At 58.2% G+C, this 18,555-nt stretch overlaps 1 protein-coding gene and 1 long non-coding RNA gene across 2 annotated transcripts in view; one reads left to right on the forward strand and one right to left on the reverse strand.

Annotated features, from left to right (window-relative positions):
* SHB (SH2 domain containing adaptor protein B) overlaps positions 1–18,555 on the reverse strand; it is a 119,510-nt gene that overhangs the window by 21,559 nt on the left and 79,396 nt on the right. Inside the window, exons 3-4 of the mRNA XM_002707961.6 lie at positions 14,857–15,072; positions 363–534 (exon numbers count right to left, since the gene is read on the reverse strand). Coding sequence (XP_002708007.3) covers positions 363–534; positions 14,857–15,072 — 388 coding nt within the window. The remainder of the gene's footprint in view (positions 1–362; positions 535–14,856; positions 15,073–18,555) is intronic.
* Positions 8,100–9,179, forward strand: LOC149128815 (uncharacterized). The gene is made up of 3 exons (XR_016224449.1): positions 8,100–8,237; positions 8,739–8,844; positions 9,042–9,179. It is a non-coding gene; the product is annotated as an uncharacterized LOC149128815 (long non-coding RNA).

Genomic DNA, 18,555 nt, shown 5'->3' on the forward strand with positions numbered 1-18,555 from the left:
CGCAACCGGTATGCAGCAGACGTGCAGAAACAGGACCGCGGCCAGAAAAGAAACCCAGCTGACTCCAAGTCTCACGCTTAGCTTTTCAAGAACTCATCTGCTGCACGGTGAGGACGAGCAGTGCGCACAGCTGTGTGGGCCCTTCCACTCGCCCTCGGAGGCTACGCTGGGGACAAGATGCAGGGCTGGGGGCCCAGGCCTGTTGCTGACTGGTAGGGGGCTCCTGGTCTTCCACGAGCCTCAGGCCCTAGATGAGGGGGAAGCAGGGGCGGAGAGACCCCTGGAGCTCTGCCAAGCCCCGCCCCAGAGCACGTGCTGGAGCGAGGGGGGAGTCGTGAGGACACCACTCCTGCAGAACTCACATTTGCTTCTCCAGCGGCACAGCGGGGTCTACTCTCTCTCCCAGGATCCCGCAGAACTCGGGGCTGCCATGTTTGATGGGCTTGAAGCCCCCACCAGGAGCACGAAGCTGACGCCGCCGGTCCCGGGAAGGCGAGGGGGACGACTGCCGCTTCTCACCGCCGTTAAACTGGGCTGCGGGGGAGAGAAAGGTCGCAGTTACCAGGAGTTCAGCCTAAGGAGACGGGGGGCGGGGGAGATGCGGGGGGCCTGTCTGGCCGTTCCAGCTGCTGCTATGCAACTGGCAGGAGGCAGAGCTGCTGGCAGAGCGAGCCACGGCTGGCCAGATTCCGGCTCCTGAAGACAAGACACAGGTGCTGCCCACCCACACGGCACGTCTGAGGGGCTGTGTGTCTCCAGCGAGGGGCAAGGCCCCGTCCTCTGCTCGGTTCTCAGGGGATGAAGTTCTTCCTCCTATCCATTGTGCCAAAACCTGCCTCCAAGTGGCTTTTCCCCTCCTGTCCTGCCCGGGGCCACTCCGGCCACACCTACCTCCTTGCTCCCATGGAGCTCCACTCGGGTCCCCTAACGCTGCTCCTCTTCATTCTGATGGCCTTGCGTGGGCCCCTGGCACAGACTGCCTGTCTTGGACCTGGCCAGCATCCACCTGAGGCCAGCGCGGTGAACCGCATCTAACCGGCTTCCCTCGCCACCCTGGGCCCGTGGGGGTGCCGCTCACCCCAGGGCCCTGCAGATACCCCACAAACAGCTGAAACCAGAGCTGCCAGAAGAGCTCCTGGGAAAGAGCCAGTCCCCCTTTAGCCCACCTGTGGGCCTCAGCTTCTCTCTTAAGTACAGGAATAGCAATGGTACCTACCTCCTGCGGCTTCAACCAGGCGCCTGTGGGGAGCCGCTGCATAATATTTAACTTAATGAACTTCATAAATATTTACTTTTGGGACCAGCATTGCTCCACGGTGGGTTAAGCTGCTGCTTGCCATGCTGGCATCCTTATCACAATGCTGGTTCGAGTGCCGGCTGCTCTGCTTCTGATCCAGTTCCCTGCTAATGCACTTGAGAATGCAGTGGCAGATGGCCCGAGTACTGGAGCTCCTGCTGCCCACATGGGAGACCCGGATGGAGTGCCTGGCTTCGGCCTGGCCCAGCCCTGTCTGCAGGGCCCATCTTGGGGGTGAACCAGCAGATCTTTGTCCCCCTCTCTGTCATCTGCCTTTCAAATAAACAAACCTTAACAAGAAATAATTCCTTTTATCACTACCATGCCTGCTCAATGCAGATACAATACCAGGGGCTTCGTGTAAGGTAGCGAGCTGATCTGAGCCCCTCTGTGAAGCCTGCCAGAGACCAACTCTGTGCCCTGCCTGGGTGACTGAACCTCTCAGAGTCCCCACACAGCTGTGAAAAGGCGCCCAGCACACACAGGATGCTGAGCAGACCAAGCCAGGGCCGGCACAACGCCCAGCTGCAGGCCCACGTTGAGCCACAAGAAGGCAGAGCCTCCTGGCCAACCAGAACGCCAGGCCGTGCCTCTGACCCGATACGCAGCACCCAACCCTCGCTCCTGGAAGGCACTGGGGAAGCCTTGCCCTGATGGGTGCATGGCACTGTCCACCAGGACCCAGGAGCGGGCGTCAACCCGTTCTAGTTTCAGCCACTGAGCAACAGCCACCATCCGGGACCTGCAAACACTTCTGCCCCTCCAGGGCCCGGCAGACATCAGGGAGGGCCGCCCCATCCCCGGGGCTGTGCCCTGCAGCCCGACCTGGCAGGCAGCCTGTCACCTATGACCCTCCACAATGCGCACATACGTGGCGCTAGGCATAGGTCAAGGCCAGGGAAAAATCCCCACCTGCCGCCCTCTTCCAAGAAGCTTCCCCTGACCTCACCCCCGCTCCAAGCCCCACCTCCATCTCAGCCCATGGCACCCTGATGACCGGTTTCCTTGCTGGGTGCCCAGCGAGCCCGAGGGGCTGAACCACATGTGCCCCAGTCTCCACACCTAGCACCGGACCTGCCACATGAACAGGTGTTCAAGGGAGGAGGATTACATGAAGAAACCTAATGAGCTGCTGTTTTGCTTTATTGAGAAAAAATACCAGTTTTCATACCCGATAAATTGGATAAATCCTCCGAATGTCCTAGTCAACACTGTAATTCCCCACTGAATTAATTTATACATTCACTGGCAAGCTTAATAATAGAGCCATATAGTGTAGAGAGAACAGGTGGTGATGACTGACAGGCTTAATTAGGCAAATCATTTCACCTAAAATACAAATATGCAAACTCCCGAGTACAGCAAAAGAAAAAAAAATTAAGAACAAAAGCTCTAAACACAACTGCTTTCATTCCTTCTAATTAAGTTTCTCTTTAATCTGCAATTTAAAGTGGCAATTCTTTTACTTTAGTGATTTTTCTGCAAAAGATAAAGACACAATCCCTCCAAAGAATATCTGCGTTTAGAGAGAATGTGCTCCCCCGTGAGTTGTTGGGACGAGGGAGCCTAACTAATCCCACCTATAGGCAATTAAAAATGGAAGTCGGAACCCTGCAGGGGTGCAGCGAGGCCAGGCACTGGGGAGATGAGGCGCCGGACTCCGTCTGACTTCAGCTCCATTGACACAGGGACCAGACCCCTGTGACTGGTGGAGGGGTCGCCTGGCTCATATCCCCCAGCGCTCAGCCAGACGGCACCTCTGTCTCGTCCCACACACCTTCTGGAATGTTCTGGCCTGGAGACAGGACTCGTCCTTTAAGACCCGGCTCCTCTTCCAGGCTTTTGGGGCTCTCCACGTGGAATGGCAGACCTGACATCCACCAGTCCAATGACAGGAGATGACCCGAGGCACCTCCCAACAAGCTGGCCGTGTGGGCACCAGGCGAGGAGGAGAGGCAGAGGAGCCCCTCCAGGGTCTCGGAGGAGGGCTCAGGCTGTGGTGTGCATACAGGGGCAAGGGGACCTCCAGGAGAGGCTCCCCATTTCAGGGGTCTTCCTTCCCCACACACACCCGGAGGGCTGCCCACCTACTCCACTTTAGGGCGTCTGGAAGCCTCCTAGGCCTGGCACACCCCCTCCAGCAAAGCTTGCTCCAACCCCACCTGCCGAGAGCTCACAGCCCCTGGCGGCCCCTCCCCAGGGCTCTCCCATCAGCTGGGGTGTCCTAGAGGGCAGTGTCCAGGGCAGAGGATCCAGTGCCTCTCTGCCCGCTCCAGGCTCGTCTACCCTGAACTCACTGCAGTGCCTGGCACGGAGCAGGCACTCTGAAAGGGTGTGCCGGGGGCCTGCGTGTGGAGGAGTGGGTTAAAGCTGCTACCCGCAGTGCTGGCATCCCAAATGGATGCCGGTTCAAGTCCTGGTCACTCCACTTCCGATCCAGGTCCCTGCTAATGCATCTGGGAAAGCAGCAGAAGATGGTCCACATGCTTGGGCCCCTGCACCTATGTGGGGGACCCATATGGAGTTCCAGGTTCCTGACTTCGGATCGGCCCAGTTCTAGCCATCGCGGCCACTTGCGAAGTGAACTAACAGATGGAAGATCCCTCTCTGTAACCGCCTTCCAAATAAATAAGTCTTGAAAGAAAGTGTGTACCCAGAGAAATAAACGTATCCCCATGGGGACCACTTCCTTCCTGTCCAGTGCTTGGAGCTAGCCAGAGAGCAACTCCCCAAGCAGATTCTCCTGGGCTACACACTCGCTGGCTCCCCAGTGCCCCACAGCAAGGGCCTACTCCCCTCTGGGGGGCTTGTGGTCCTCAGGGAGCCGGCTCCAGCCTGACCTTCCAGGTGCATCTTCCCCTAGAAAGCCTTTGGGGCTCCCCCTGTCCACGGTGTCCCTTTCTTCACCATTGGGGTCTGCACAACTCCCTGCCAGTTTGTGCAGTGCGGTTCCAATGCTACCTCCTGGGCAAGCTTTGCCCCAAACCCCAGCCAGGACACCTCTGCCCTCTGAGCCCCGAGGCCCCTTGCTTACACCATGGCCCCTGCACTGGACGGACGCTCCACAAGACGGGGCTTTGTGCCTGCCTCCTCTGAGGCCCGCACGGCCGATATCCAGTTCCGTCGCACAGCCCTGGGGTTGATCCTCTGCCGCTGTACCCAACTATGTGATCCTGGGTGCGTCCTCTCTGAGCCTCAGCTGCCTTATCTCTGTGCCGGGCTGGGACAGCTGCCCAGTGGAGAGCTGTGGAGGGGTAACAAGGTCCAGGTCCCCCACTCCATGGTCACGGGTGAGCTCATAACCGCTCCTTCCATAGATCAGACGCCACCTTCTCTCCCCGGACTCCTGCTAGAATCCCCAAGCCGCAAGCACCACAAGACCTCCACTTGTTAATCAAGAAAGTCCACTTAGGAACTGGACCTCCACTCAAATGGTCCTACTGGTTTTGAAAAATGCCATACTCTTTACTTAGCACTTCCTGTGCGTGAGAGGCAGGGAGGAAACCTGAAGGGCAGCTTCTCTAAAAATCCACTTGTTTGCCTTGAAAGGAAGAGAGGAGACAGGTAGAATCTACCATCTGCTAGTCACCCCCCAAATGCCTGTAACAACTCGGCTGGGGCAGGGCTGAGCCAAAGCAGGGAACCCAATCTGAGCCTCCCACATGGGTGGCAGGGACCCAAGCACTTGGGCCATCACCTGCTGCTTCCCAGGGTGCACACGGACAGGACGCTGGAATCAAAGTGGAGCTGGTGGGCCGCCACTATGGCACGGTTGGTCAAGCCACCGCCTACAACACTGGCATCCCACACGGGCGCCAGTTCGTGTCCTGGCTGCTCCACTTCTGGTTCAGCTTCCTGCTGATGGCCTGGGGAAAGCAGCAGCAGATGGCCCACATGTTTGGGCCTGCACTCACATGGGAGACCTGGATGAAGCTCTTGGTTTGGCCTGGCCCAGCACAGGCCATTGTGACCATTTGGGGAGTGAGCCAGCAGATAGAAGATCTCTCTCTCTATAACTTTCAGAATAAATCAATCTTAAAAGAAGCGGAGCTGGAACTGCGACCTGGGCACTGCGACGTGGGATGTGGCGTCCCAGGTGTCACCTTATCTGATGCGCCAGCACTGCCCTGCATGGCTGTCCCCGGAGGTTGGTGCTGTTAATGCCCATGTTTCCAGGAATGAGGCCTGGTGTCAAGGACTCATGCCCCGCACAGAGAGCACAGGCTGCCGCACCAGGCAGCAGCCCCAGCCCTGGCGACCCCTGAGGCACTGTGCTGCTCTCCAGGCTTGGACCCTCCAGCTGCCCCTTGCTGGCTGGCCTGCAGCCTCCAGGAGATGGAGCCTCCTTCAGGCAGACTCAGCACCACTAAAGGAAGGCGTCGTGTGCAGCGTCAAGGGCTCGGTAGGGCCGCTGAGCCTCCAGGCTGGCTGTGAACTTGGCTCGCTTGTAAGCCGCGGGCTGACAGCAGGGCCTGGTGCTGGCTCACGGACCTCCTACCACTGTGGACGTACCAGGTCCAGAGGCTGATCCTTGGTGTGGAGGCCCAGGCTGGGACTCCCTGGTTGTCTGCTCTCTGGGCAGCTGTGACCCCGGGGAAGGTGGGGTGGACTATGTGGCCTCTGGCATCCATGAAAATACCAGAAACATTCACAACGCAGACACCTGCAGATGACAAACCGTTGACTGCCCACTTTCCAGTCACACACACCGTGTTGTGTCACCCGACCCTCGCCCACAGACACGGGTCTGCTAATCATTCCCGGGAGGCGTATGTTCTGAAAAAGCTACGCTTGCGCTTCCGATCTTTTTGCAAGAGAGTAAACCTATCCCACCCCCCCCCCCCAGGCAGATTCAGAGAGAGAGAGAGAGAGAAAGGTCTTCCTTTTTCCGTTGGCCAATCCGAAGCCAGGAGCCAGGTGCTTCCTCCTGGTCTCCCATGTGGGTGCAGGGCCCAAGCACTTGGGCCATCCTCCACTGCTCTCCCGGGCCACAGCAGAGAGCTGGACTGGAAGAGGAGCAACTGGGACAGAATCCGGTGCCCCGACCGGGACTAGAACCTGGGGTGCCGGCACCGCAGGCGGAAGATTAGCCAAGTGAGCTGCGGCACTGGTCAAGAATAAAGCTTTTAATTCTATTAATGAACTTCTTGTTCTTTTAATGAACTACCTGAAGGAGACTTCTATTGGAATTCCCACTTTACAGGTGGAGAAATGGAGACCCAGAGAGATGAGAGCCCTTCCCTCCAGCCAGGTCAAGAGCGGGCCTGGCTCTCCTCCCACGTAGGTTGTAAGACAGCATGCACCTCAGCAAATGTACAGCTCGTGTTTCCAGGATCGCCGACAAGAGGCCTCTGTGTTCACCTCATGGACGCATGCGGGCCCCAGGGCACTGCACTGCCATCCGGCGAGGGAGGAGCGGAGAACAGAGCTCCTCATTGTCACTGCTGCCCGGGTTCCAGGAAGGCCACCGGGCTGGGCGGGCAGGCAGGCAGGCAGGCAGGCCTGGCCCAGGAGGTGCAGCTCTGCCTTCCAGTCTGCGATCCCTTCCCGCAGGACACGAGGACTCCACGGGTGGGCGCCTGGCCACGGGCAACCCAAGGAGAAAGCCTGATGAGCACGACTAGATAACCCATAGGCAAAAGCCTCCTCAGCCGCCCAAGGCAGCCACCTTCACCTCCGTAGCTCATTTTGCAGGTGAAGAGACGGGGCTGCAGAAGTGACTTCACTCCCCCGAGGTCAACAGCTCTGCTTGAACTGGATGCCCAGCACAAATCCTGTCCACAGTGCAACGCGTTCTCAAAACAACTGCAATGACGACAGTGACGCTGAGGGCCGAGGGCCGACCGAGCGCTCACTGCGCCCTGACTCAGCGCCTGGCGCCGCCCCTTTTTACACAGGAAGAAATGGAGGGATCTGCCGTGGCAGCAGGGGGCTTTCTATCCAGGCGCCCTGGCCCAGCCCCACCAACTACACCCACCTGGGACCTGCTCAGGTCTGACGCGGGTGTCTTCTGCAGACACTCCCAGTCCCCAGGAAGTGAGTCTTCTCCCACACACAAACCTGGGACCTGCGTGGGGTGGGCTGGGAACTTGTGGAGATGAGTTGCTCCGGCAGTGTGGCCTGAGGGCCCACCGGCCAGGCACTGCCACACCAGCCTATCCACATGGCATCTGGAGCCGATCCTGACAGGCGGGGACACACTCTCCGCTCCACCTTGGAGTTCAGGCCGGACAAGGCCAAGCACAGCACCCCAGATGCCCTTCCCTGCAGGCTCCCTGCCTCGGCTGCAGACAAGTGCACAGCACATGGACCCCATGGTTCCCTGAGGCTTCAGGAGAACTTGGGGTGCTCTCCTGAGGTTTGATTTAGTTCATCACTTAACACCCCAGTGCTCACGATGCACAAGGAGGCACCGGGAGCTGGGTGGGGGCCCAGGTATGAATGAGGCAGGCCGGTCTCTGTCCTTCTGGACCGGATGCACAGAGACCTGTGACCTGCCAGTGACAGCCTCTCACACCTTGGCCTCTTGCCCCACACAAGAGCCAAGGGCACCTGCAGGAACGTTTCCACTTGTAGGTCACTCAACGAATTCACCCGTCCGTCTGTCAAACAGAAAAGCCGACTGGAAAAACCTGTCCCTCGGTAACACATTAGCCACAGGAAGCCTGCGATCCAGACCTCCCGCTGGAATCCCCCCTTCCTCGTCAGACCTGCTGTTCGCATGTGTTAAACATTAATTACAACTGTTACTCATTACACAGCACAGAGCTCCTGCTTTAGACGCAATTGCTCATTTCTGCCCAGGCCCAGGGCATGCTGGGTAGCTACGTGGGGCAGGAAGCATCCTGGGAGCCCACGGGGTGCAGCAGGCGGCTGTGGCCAGGGCGAAGGTTCCCCGAGGTAGTCTGAGGTCAGGCCTGTTTGTTCCCAGCAGCCGAGGGTGAGTTACCGGGCATGATGGGAATGGTGAGCAGACAGTGCCCATGTGCAGCCTGGGCACCAGCTCCTGCACATGTGCATCTGAGGCCCACGGCGCCACGTCCGGAGGCCAATGCGAGCAGGTGCACCTGCTTCTGCCTCAGCAGCCACCGACGCCACCCCACAGCCACCCAGGGCGAAAGGCCTTTTCTGCACTGGTGATAAACGCACAGGGGAAACAGCGTGGGCTTGGCAGCCTGACCCGAGTTCACTGCTGTGTGACAGTGGGCCAGCTGCTCACCCTCTCTGAGCCTCAGCAGAGTCATCTGTGTGGTGACAACGGAGCAACATTCACCCTGCAGGCCTTCATAGGGTTAACAGACGGCAGGGCCGCGGTTCTGTCTCCCTATTCCTCCTCACTTTAGCCTTATTTGGATTCAGACAACTGAGCAGGCTCAGTTTAGGGCTGTTTAGGAAGCAGGCACAGCTGAGACCTTGGCTTGGCCTTTCTCCACCCTTTCAGCCTTACTGGATGAGACTGGGAGGGTCAGGGGTGGCCACCCAGCATCAGCACAGCGACAAACGTGGCCGTGGCTGGAGCACACAGGAGGGGGCCCCGTCTAACCCAGGTGAGCCTGGGGGGAGGCTTCTTAGGAGGTGACACGCCTTCCTTAATGCAGCCCTGACCCTACACCTACCAGCCAGGTGTACTCAGGGAACTCTCGGGGGTGGGGGTTTGCCAGGTCAGCCACGCCAGCCTCACCTGGCCCTTCTGAACCAGCACTCTGAGGGCGGGGTCCCACAGTCACTCTAACACTTCCTCCAGGTGACTCAGGCTGGAGACTCCCGCTCAGGCACACCAACCACTTCCACCCCACAAGGGGAGGGGCCCCCACACCCAGGGGACCAGTGGCCCAACCTCGGGGAGGGGCCGAAGAACGGAAGACTCTGCAAACTTGTGAAGCAAACTGCTGCTAGGATTCGGAGGTAGGATTTCCTGGAGCACCGGGGCTGTTTCTGAGGCCGGCCCTGCTTCTCACTGCCAGGCAAAACAGGGAATGAGCCTCGTTAATGGGCCCTCGGCGGCCGCTCAGAATCTCTTTATGGATATGGTCTTTATATTAAATGAGATTTTATTTAATACAGCAAGCCTCCCCTGCACACCAATAACAAATCTGATAACGCACCAGCCTCTAGGGCTTGCTATGCCTTTTCAGCCCAATCTTTCCCCTGGATCTCCAGAGACCCAGTACGACCACAGCTGTGCCTATCCCCATTTTACAGCCGGGACAATGGAGTCTCAGGGAGACGGCACAGCCTGTCTGGGCCCCGAGGCTGCTGGGTGCTGAACATGGGACTGTCCGACTCCTTCTACTGCCCCAGGGGTCCCGATGTACAGGACAGCCTGTCTTAAATGTTCTGGGGCAGAGAAACGCGCCGAGGAGTTAGCACCCAAGTAAAACCGTGCTGTGCACAACACCCAGTTCGAGACATAGGTCTGTCTTCCACTTTTGCCAGCAGGCAGACCTGTCACCGGCTGCGCCCGGGACACTGCCTGAAAAGTAATTTCAACGGAGACAAATCTTCAGACGGTGAGTCACACCCCAAAAGACTGCTTCCTGAGGATCTCTAGCTAGAGAGCCCTTCACACACACCTCTGCCGCCCGGCTCCTCCACCGAGCACCCCAATTACCTGCAGCTCAGACTCTACTGCGAGTGAAGACACCCTTAGCTCCACCCACTGAGCTCATCTCCTGTGTCTGGCCTGGCTGGTTTGGCCAGGGAGTCTTCAGAAGCCCCCTGCCCCACCCCCCACCTCAGTTTCCCCAGAAGCACAGCGGAAGTGGGCCATGTGGAGCGGGGTCCCTCCCTGTTCTGAGGGGTGGCAGAGCGTGACCAGTGTACAGCACGACTCTGGTGGCTCCCGTGTGGGCAGGCCCTGCGCTCAGCAGGGACCTCGCCAGCGGCACCGCAGCAGCCGAGGCTGTGGGAGGTATGCACTGTGGGACAGCATGGGAGGCCTCCCCCAGTTCCAGTCATGCATGCTGGCCAGCACGGGGGAGGCGTGCATCCCACAGGACGAGGGCGTGGGCTCTGGAGCACTTGGCCAGCCACTGGCCAGCTGGTTCCTCCCTGTCTTTGGGCCTTAGTTCCCTTATCTGTGGAAGGAGACACTGGCCCTCCCAGAGGAGGATGAGCGCTGGCCGGGACGCTGCACTTCCCTGCAGTAGGGACTCCCTGTCGCACTTCCCACGTGCGGGCACCGGGGCTCCCAGGGCAGCTACAACCCCTGCCCCCTCCACCAGGTTTGCTGCTGCTGCCCGTGGGCCTCTCCCTCTGTGCAGCCTCCACTTGTTCCCCTCACCATCGGCACCACAAAGCCTGGGGCCGGGCAGACCTACCACCAGACAGGGTGGCAGCCTTCCAGGCTCCTTGGGCTGTGCACTCGTAGGTGGGCTCAGAGCTGTATGGCAGGTGGTGCTCCGGGAGAGGAGGCCATTTCTGGACTTCCATGGGGCCTCACAATGCACTGCTGTGAAGACTCCAAAGGAGAGGCCAGCACCATAGCGTAGCAGGTAAAGCTGCTGCCTGCAACGCCAGCATCCCATGTGGTCGCCGGTTCAAGTCCCGGCTGCACTTAAGATCCAGCTCCCTGCTAATGTGCTTGGGAAAGCAGTGAAAGATGGCCCAGGCAGTTGGGTCCCCGCACTCACGTGGGAGACCTAAAAGAAGCTCCTGACTCCTGGTTTCGGCCTGGCCCAGCCTCAGCTGTTTTGGCCATTTGGGGAGTGAACCTGGGGATGGAAGACTTTTCTCTCTCTCTGCCTCTGTCTCTCCCTCTCTCTAACAATGCCTTTCAGATGAATAAATCTTTAAAAAAAAAAAGATTACAATATAGGGAGAGCAGGGAGTGACTCAGCTAGCTCTGGCAGGTGAGATGGGGGCTGACAGCTTGATGGACGCCACAGAGTCTGTGGTGACACCTGGCCCCGTGTGTGTCCCGGGGACTAGGGCTGGGCTCTGTGAGCACAGGCCACACCAGTTTCTTGGAGTGAGAGTATGTAGCGAACACCCAGGCTTCCTGGGAGTGCATGTGGGATTTCTCACCCCTCAGCTCCGGTGCAGACTGAGAAGGGGGCTGTCAATCCCAAGGAGCTAGGACACCTTACAGCCTATGACAACTGGAGACAGAATCGGAGGCTGCGGGCAGCCCGATTGAAACCGGAGGTCATGACTGCATAGGCTGGGCCAGAGCCGCCAGCCTGGAAAGGCCGTGGTTCCCTGGCAAAGGGCCTCTCTGCACAGCGGCCGTGCAGGCAGCACCAGAGGACGGAGGGCACTGTGGCACCACAGCCAGGACACAGAGAGCCTGGTCTCCCCTCGCCCGTCTCTGAGCAGCAGGCTAGGGTCCCCCACTAGAATGAAGCCTGGCAGCACCCCTGCAACTGAGTTCGGGGCCAGCTCCCCCTGCTGCAGGGCCAGGCCAGCTTGCAGGCCTCCCCAGGGCGGGGAGGGACAGCTCATGACACACTGCCAGGTCCACGTGGAATGCTCACTGCTCACCTGGGCCAAAATCCCCGTGCCTCAGTGTTGGCAAGCCTGGCTCAGCCCACAGGGGCCCCAAGTGCTACATGCTTTGGAAACCTGAAACCACTGAGCAGCTTCCCTTCCAGGCTAAACATGCAGAAGCAGAGAATACAAGGGTGGAACACAGAGGAGGAGGATTCTGCCCAGCAAACTTCACACGACGGGCTCGCTACCCAGCCACGGATCCTGTACCCCAGGCTGCCAGCTCCAGGCAGTGAGCGCCCAAGAGCCAAGAGGGACCGTGTGGGCATTCCTGATGGGTACTGGTACTGCAGGGCCCAGCCAGGCACTCCCTGGCCACACGGGTGACTTTCTGAAGAAGACGTCCACACATATACACAGCCCTGCTACCTGACAGGTGGCCCTGCCGCCTCTCACTCCACTTCTGTTCAGGGCATGGGGACCCGCGGAGGTGCGTCTCGCCTGCCAATGCCGTGCCCCACAGCCTCTGCCCACGGAGCCAGGCAGGATGCAGTCCTGACCAAAGGCCAGTGTGCACAGCATCCCTCCAGCACAGTGCTGTCTCTGCCCCAGCAACCAGAGCAGAGCCAGGAGCACCAGCTCTGGAGCAGCAGACGCAAAGGGAAGTGACCTGACGAGACAGAGACAGGGACAGGAGTCCGCATCTGTCTTCTCTTAGCAGTCCAGGGTGTCAGATATGTGGTGACCCCGGGGCAGTAACCAGGGCTTGTGGGCTCAGAAACCGATGGTGCTGAGGCCTCAGGGTCCTTTGGGCAGAAGTGCGTGCGTGCGTGCGTGTGTGTGTGGGGGGGGGGGGGGTAAGGTTCTTGCCCGAGAACCACAGGAAAGTTGTGGTCTTGCAGTGGAGGTGCTTCTCACTCCCACGTCCACACACACCGCCTGGGGAACTTGTCAAAGCAGAGCCAGAACGCTGGGTGAAGTCATTGCTGGCGACACCGGCATCCGGTATCAGAGTGTCAGTTTGAGGCCCGCCTGCAGTACTTTCTATCCAGCTTCCTGCTCAAGTGCCTGGGAAGGCAGCGGAAGATGGCCCAGGTGCTTGGGCCCCTGCCACCCACATGGGAGACCTGGATGGAAGATTTCTCTGTTTCCTCCTCTCTGTCACTCCTGAAAATCAACTTTTTTTTTTTTTTTTTTAAGATCTATCCATTTATTCGCAAGGCAGAGTTACAGAGAAGCAGAGGCAGAGAGAGCAAGAGAGAGGTGTTACATCTGCTGGCTCATTCCCCAGATGACCACAATGGCTGGAGCTGTGCAAATCTGAAGCCAGGAGCCAGCAGCTTCTCCCAGGTCCCCCAGGTGGGCACAGGGGCCCAGGCACTTGGGCCATCTTCTACTGCTTTCCCAGGCCATAGCAGAGAGCTTGATCGGAAGTGGAGCAGCCAGGACTAGAACGGGCGCCCACATGGGATGCCGGCACTGCAGGTGGCAGCTCCACCAGCTACACCACAGCGCCGGCCCCAATCAATCAATCTTAAACCAATGAGACTTGGCTTGCACAGGTCTAGGGTGGGGCCTGAGGCCCTGTTCTCCTAGCTGGCTCTCAGGGGACACAGACACTGCTAGTCCAGGGACCGTGCTCTGAGCAGCGAGACAGCTGCCCTTGTGTGACCTGTGAGCAGCTGGACCAGGCCAGGGTGAGAGCCTGCACCTGCTGTTCTCACTACGTGGCCCTTGGTGTCCACTGGAATCGCCACAGGAGCCTGTCAGCCCTTTCATCAAACTGCTGTTTGCCCGGAGCCTGGAAGGCACCAGCTCCTTCCACACCCGGAGAGGCCCGGGCACCTTGTGGATTCCCGTAGGTCTGTGAAGAGAGGCAGCTGCAGAACACAGCAGAGACCTGTGAGCTCCTCCAGCAACAGGGCCACCTTGTCTTTGGCTCTCAGCCAGGCCCTGCAGTTGCAGAAAGGTGACGAGACAGGGTATCCTTGAGGCGCTCATGGCCTGACAGGCGAGACCGACACCTACAGAACTAATTCTGAGTTGGTGTGAGAAAGGTCCCCCTAGTGACGCATGCAGCCAACTCGACAGGCCAGGGGAGACAGGGGGTTGGGGGGTGAGGTGGGACCACAAGGAAGTCTGCAGCATACACGGCTACATTTGAGCTGGGCCTGCCACCAGGCGCAGGACTGACGTGGGTAGGGGGAGGCAGGGAAGGTGTCTGGGCAGGAACTCGGGCTCTGCACGTGGCACGCTGTGCCCAGGGAACTATGAGTAGCATATTCTGGGACAGCTCAGACATCAGCTGAGGGGCCCTGGACCAGGCCGGGGCTCCCTGCTGGGCGCTAGAAAGAGAAGACAGGTCTAGTAGTTTATGAACAAATTGCAGGTTCCCTAGGCCCAACATACCCCCAGGCCCTTCAATGTGGTGAGAGTTAAATTGCTGCCGCCTGTTGATCTTTTTTTTTTTCCCTCAAAGATTTATTTTACTTGAAAGGCAGAGTTAGAGAGAGACAGAAAGAGAGACAGAGAGAGTGAGAGTGAGAGCTTCCATCTGCTGGTTCACTCCCAAATAGCCTCAATGGCCAGGGCCGAGTCCGGCTGAAGCCAGGCACTTTGTCTGGGCCTCCCACGTGGGTGCAGAGGCCCAAGGACTTAGGGCATCCTCCGCTGCCTTCCCAGGCACATTAGCAGGGAGCTGGATGAGAACTGGAGCAGCTGGGACTCGAACCAGTGTCCATATGAGATGCTGCATCACAGGTGGCGGCTTTACCAGCTACACCACAGTGCAGGCCCCAAGAACTGCTTTGAGGTCTGGTTTTCTCTTAGTTTCTTAGAAAGCTCAGTCTAAAATCTGGACGCTTGGCTTCAGTGAGCAAGGGTGTCCTCCACAGGACCGAGAAAGTCAGCAGATGACAGCTTGGGCTCAGAACCCTGCAAGCCAGACCCAGATTTTGTCCTCGGCCTGGCCCCCCTCCCTCAGGGACCCACGTCATCTCTGAAGGCCCAGCTATAACAGGAAAAAGCACAGCCCATGCAGCTGGTAGAAGCCCCAGAGCCTGTGGCAGGGCAGGGGGAGACGGCTGCACAGACACCCTTTTTCCCATGGTGCACGCTTAGCGGGGCCCTACCTGCCAGGGCCGGGATGGTGACCCGGTTCCACTCCCACGGCTGGTCGTACTCGTCGGCAGGCCTGTCGTCGTCCTGGGGCAGCTTGCTCTCGCGCAGCCGGGGGCTCACCGTGCTCTCCGAGTCCGAGTCGCCGCTTTGGCCTTCGGGCTCATAAGGGGTGTCGTATAATTGGATGCCTTTGTGCTGGGACCGGACACTTTCCTGCCTCTGGAATTCTGCAGGCCAAAAGGAAGGAAGCAGAGATGTAATGGGCGTGTAGCATGTGCTTCCTCCCCGGGGATCCCCACCAGGGCACACCCGGAGTTCAGAGCCGCCGGCGGCCAGGGAGGCCAGCACTGGAGGGGAACAGGCTCCTGTCTGAGGTTTACAGCTCTCCTGCCCATGAAAGTGGCGCCCTGCTCTCACTTGTGCACAAGGACCACAGGCTCAGGGCCTTGCCTGCGTCAACCCATGGAGCTCGGTCTTTTTTGTTTTAAAAAAAGAAACATTTAGTTACTTATCCGAAAGGCACAGCGAGAACAAGAGAGAGAGAGAGAAAGTTTCCATTTGCTGGTTTACTCCCCAAATGCCGGAAACAGCCAGTGCTGGGCCAGGCTCAATCCAGTAGCCTGGAACTCCATCTGGGTCTCCCACTTGGGTGGCAGGGTCTCAAGTGCTTGAGCCATCACCTCTGCCTCCCAGGTGCATTAGCAGGGACCTGGATTGGAAACCGAGTAGCTGGGACTTGATTGGCACTCCGTTATGGGATGCCGGTGTCCTAAGCACTGTGCTGCAACGCTGGCCCCGATCTCAGTCTTAAAGGGCGGGCTCAGACGTGACCATGAAGCCACAGGTTTGCTCTGACACCTGCCCAGTTCTCTTGATCGACAGTTGAGTAGGGGGTTGGTCTTCCCCCCTGAGGCAGTCCCCAGCTGTACAAGAAGGAGACTGGGTCAAACGATCCCCAAGTTCCCACCCAACTCACATACTCACTTCAAAGAACCAACAAGCAAAGGATCTCCCCAGTGAGATCGCAGATGGCTCTTTTTCCCCTGCGAAGCTCCATGGATCTCTCCCCTGCCCCAGAACCCGCCCCGACCAGGCTGTCATCTGACAGACCTACACAGCCCCAGGTTTTGGAGGCATCCGTTTCGCTTCTGAAGGAGGAAGGGATGCCTGCAATGTTCCGGACAGGAGGCTAAGGCCTGGCTCTGGGTGGGCTGGGGAATGAGCACCCCTCTGGACGAGGCCCCAGCCGGGACATTCATGTTGGCTGCTGCTTGTCCTGGGAGACAGCAGTGCTGGAGAGACGGACGCTAGGACATGCATCAGGTGCTTCCTGGTCGCGGCAGGAAACGTGGTTCGCTTTGGCTCGTGACACCGCTGTGTGCAGGGCCCGTGCTGGGGATGCGGGGAAGGCTGGCTGGCTGGCTAGGCTGCTCTCAGGAAGCCCACAGGTGCCCGACTGCCAGAACCCTTGCAGGTACCGGGGATTGGGGCCCGCTGGCAGGAACGGGATGGCCTGGCAGCCGACAGGAGGGGCCGGCATGGCCTGTGGGAGGACCGGGCGTGCAAATGGAGGAACATGCTCACCACCTTCTTGAGGTTTTATTGTGGTGATGTACGTGACATTCACCATTTTAGCCTCAACAAAGGGCGCGATTCAGTGGCATGGATGCACTCGCAAGGCTGCACAACTGCTGCTCCTGTCTGCCTCACGGATTGTATCGTCTTCCCAAACAGAAGCTCCATCACTAAATACTGACTTCCCAGCCCCCTCCCAGCTCTGGATGCCTGTGTACTTCCCGTCTGACTCTGACCACTCCAACTGCCTCTTTTTATTATTATTATTATTTATTTGACAGATAGAGTTAGACAGTGAGAGAGAGAGAGAGACAGAGAGAAAGGTCTTCCTTCTGTTGGTTCACCTCCTAAATGGCCGCTATGGCCGGAGCAACGCCGATCCGAAGGCAGGAGCCAGGTGCTTCCTCCTGGTCTCCCAAGCGGGTGCAGGGCCCAAGCACTTGGGCCATCCTCCAGTGCCCTCCCGGGCCACAGCAGAGAGCTGGACTGGAAGAGGAGCAACCGGGACTAGAACCTGGTATCCATATGGGATGCTGGCACCGCAGGCGGAGGATTAACCTAGTGAGCCACAGCGCTGGACCTCCAACTGCCTCTTACAAGTGGAATCTGGTATTTGTGCAGCTGTGACAGCTTCTTTCTTTCAAATATTTATTTATTTTAATTGAAAGAATTAGGGAGAGCGAGCGAGCGAGCAGGCTGTAATCCACTGGTTCACTCTCCAGATGGTCACAGTGGCTAGGACTGAACCAGGCTGAAGCCAGGAGCTTTAGCTGGGTCTCCCATGTGGGTGGCAGAGGCCCAAGCACTTGGGCCATCTTCCACTGCTTTCCCAGGAGCATTAGCAGGGAGCTGGATCAGAAGTGGAGCAGCCGGGATATGGGATGCTGGCATCTCTGGCAGCAACTTCACCTGCTACGCCACAACATCGGCCCCAGGCTAGTCTTACTTAGTGTGATGTTTCTGAGTTTCTTGCGTGTTGCAGCAGCACGTGCTGGAACCCCTTCTGGCTAAGGCTGAGGAACATGCCACTGGATGGGTGCTCACTGTCCACCTGGGCTAGAACACCAGGTCCAAGGAGGTGGCACTGACACACTCACGAGGTTGCACAAGGAGGTGAGGGTGTGGAAGTGAGACTTCATTAAATGTGTGTTGGGGGGTGTTGAGAGTTGAGCCCTTTCAGCTCCCTCAATCAGGAGTCCTGATGGCTTAAGGACATGGCAGAAGCCCACACGGGGTATGTGCCTTGAGGAACAGCTAATGCGAGCTGGGAGGGACAAAGCCCTTCTGAGCAAGAACAGAGCTTTTAGGCCGGGCTTTATGATCCAAGGCCAGCTCAGAGGGCACATAAGAACCCCCGCCCTGCCCCCCGTGCCCCGTGAAACAAAACAGATGCTTCACATACAAAGAATGAATGAGAACAAAACCAGTCGGTGGTGCTTGCTGGGAGGGGGCCAGGGACTTGCTTTTTTCCCTGCTGAAAAGGGAGATTTGCAAGGGCTGGAGAGCTGGGGGGAGACACTTCGCTTGGCAAAGAATAATTTTCTCTCTCTAGACAGAGTGAAAAGGGAAAACCCTCACAGTGTGATTCTCAGGCGCCCTAAAATCACGTCTCTGTGAGATACCCCAGACCTTGGCAAAACGTGACTTCTATTGGGCCAAGTGAGAAGCCTGGCATTTTCTGTGCAGAGGGAGGAAGAGGTGATGAGAAACAAGAACTACACCAAGGTAGAACTTTGCTACATTAAGGTGAAGATGCTATAGGGACCGGTGCTGTGGTATACCAGGTTAAGCCACCACATGCGACACCAGCAACCCATAGAGGCACCAGTTTGAGTCCTGGCTGCTCTACTTCCGATTCAGCTCCCTGCTAATGCTCCTGGAAAAGCAAAGGCAGATGGCCCAAGTCCTTGGACCAGCCACATGGGAGACCCAGATGGAGTTCCTGGCTCCTGGCCTTGGCCTGGCCCACCCTGGCCATTGTGACCATCTTGGCAATGAACCAGAAGATGGATGATCTGAGTATCTCTCTCCCTCTCTGCAATTCTGTCTTTCAAATAAATAAAATAAATCTTAAGGAAAAAAACCCCAACATACTGTAAATCAGTAAATCTACTGACGTCTCCACGGAGCTGCTT

The sequence above is a fragment of the Oryctolagus cuniculus genome, chromosome 1 (genome assembly GCF_051225735.1).
Source record: "Oryctolagus cuniculus isolate XC-2025 breed Fujian yellow rabbit chromosome 1, ASM5122573v1, whole genome shotgun sequence".
In the NCBI taxonomy this organism is placed as follows: domain Eukaryota; kingdom Metazoa; phylum Chordata; class Mammalia; order Lagomorpha; family Leporidae; genus Oryctolagus; species Oryctolagus cuniculus.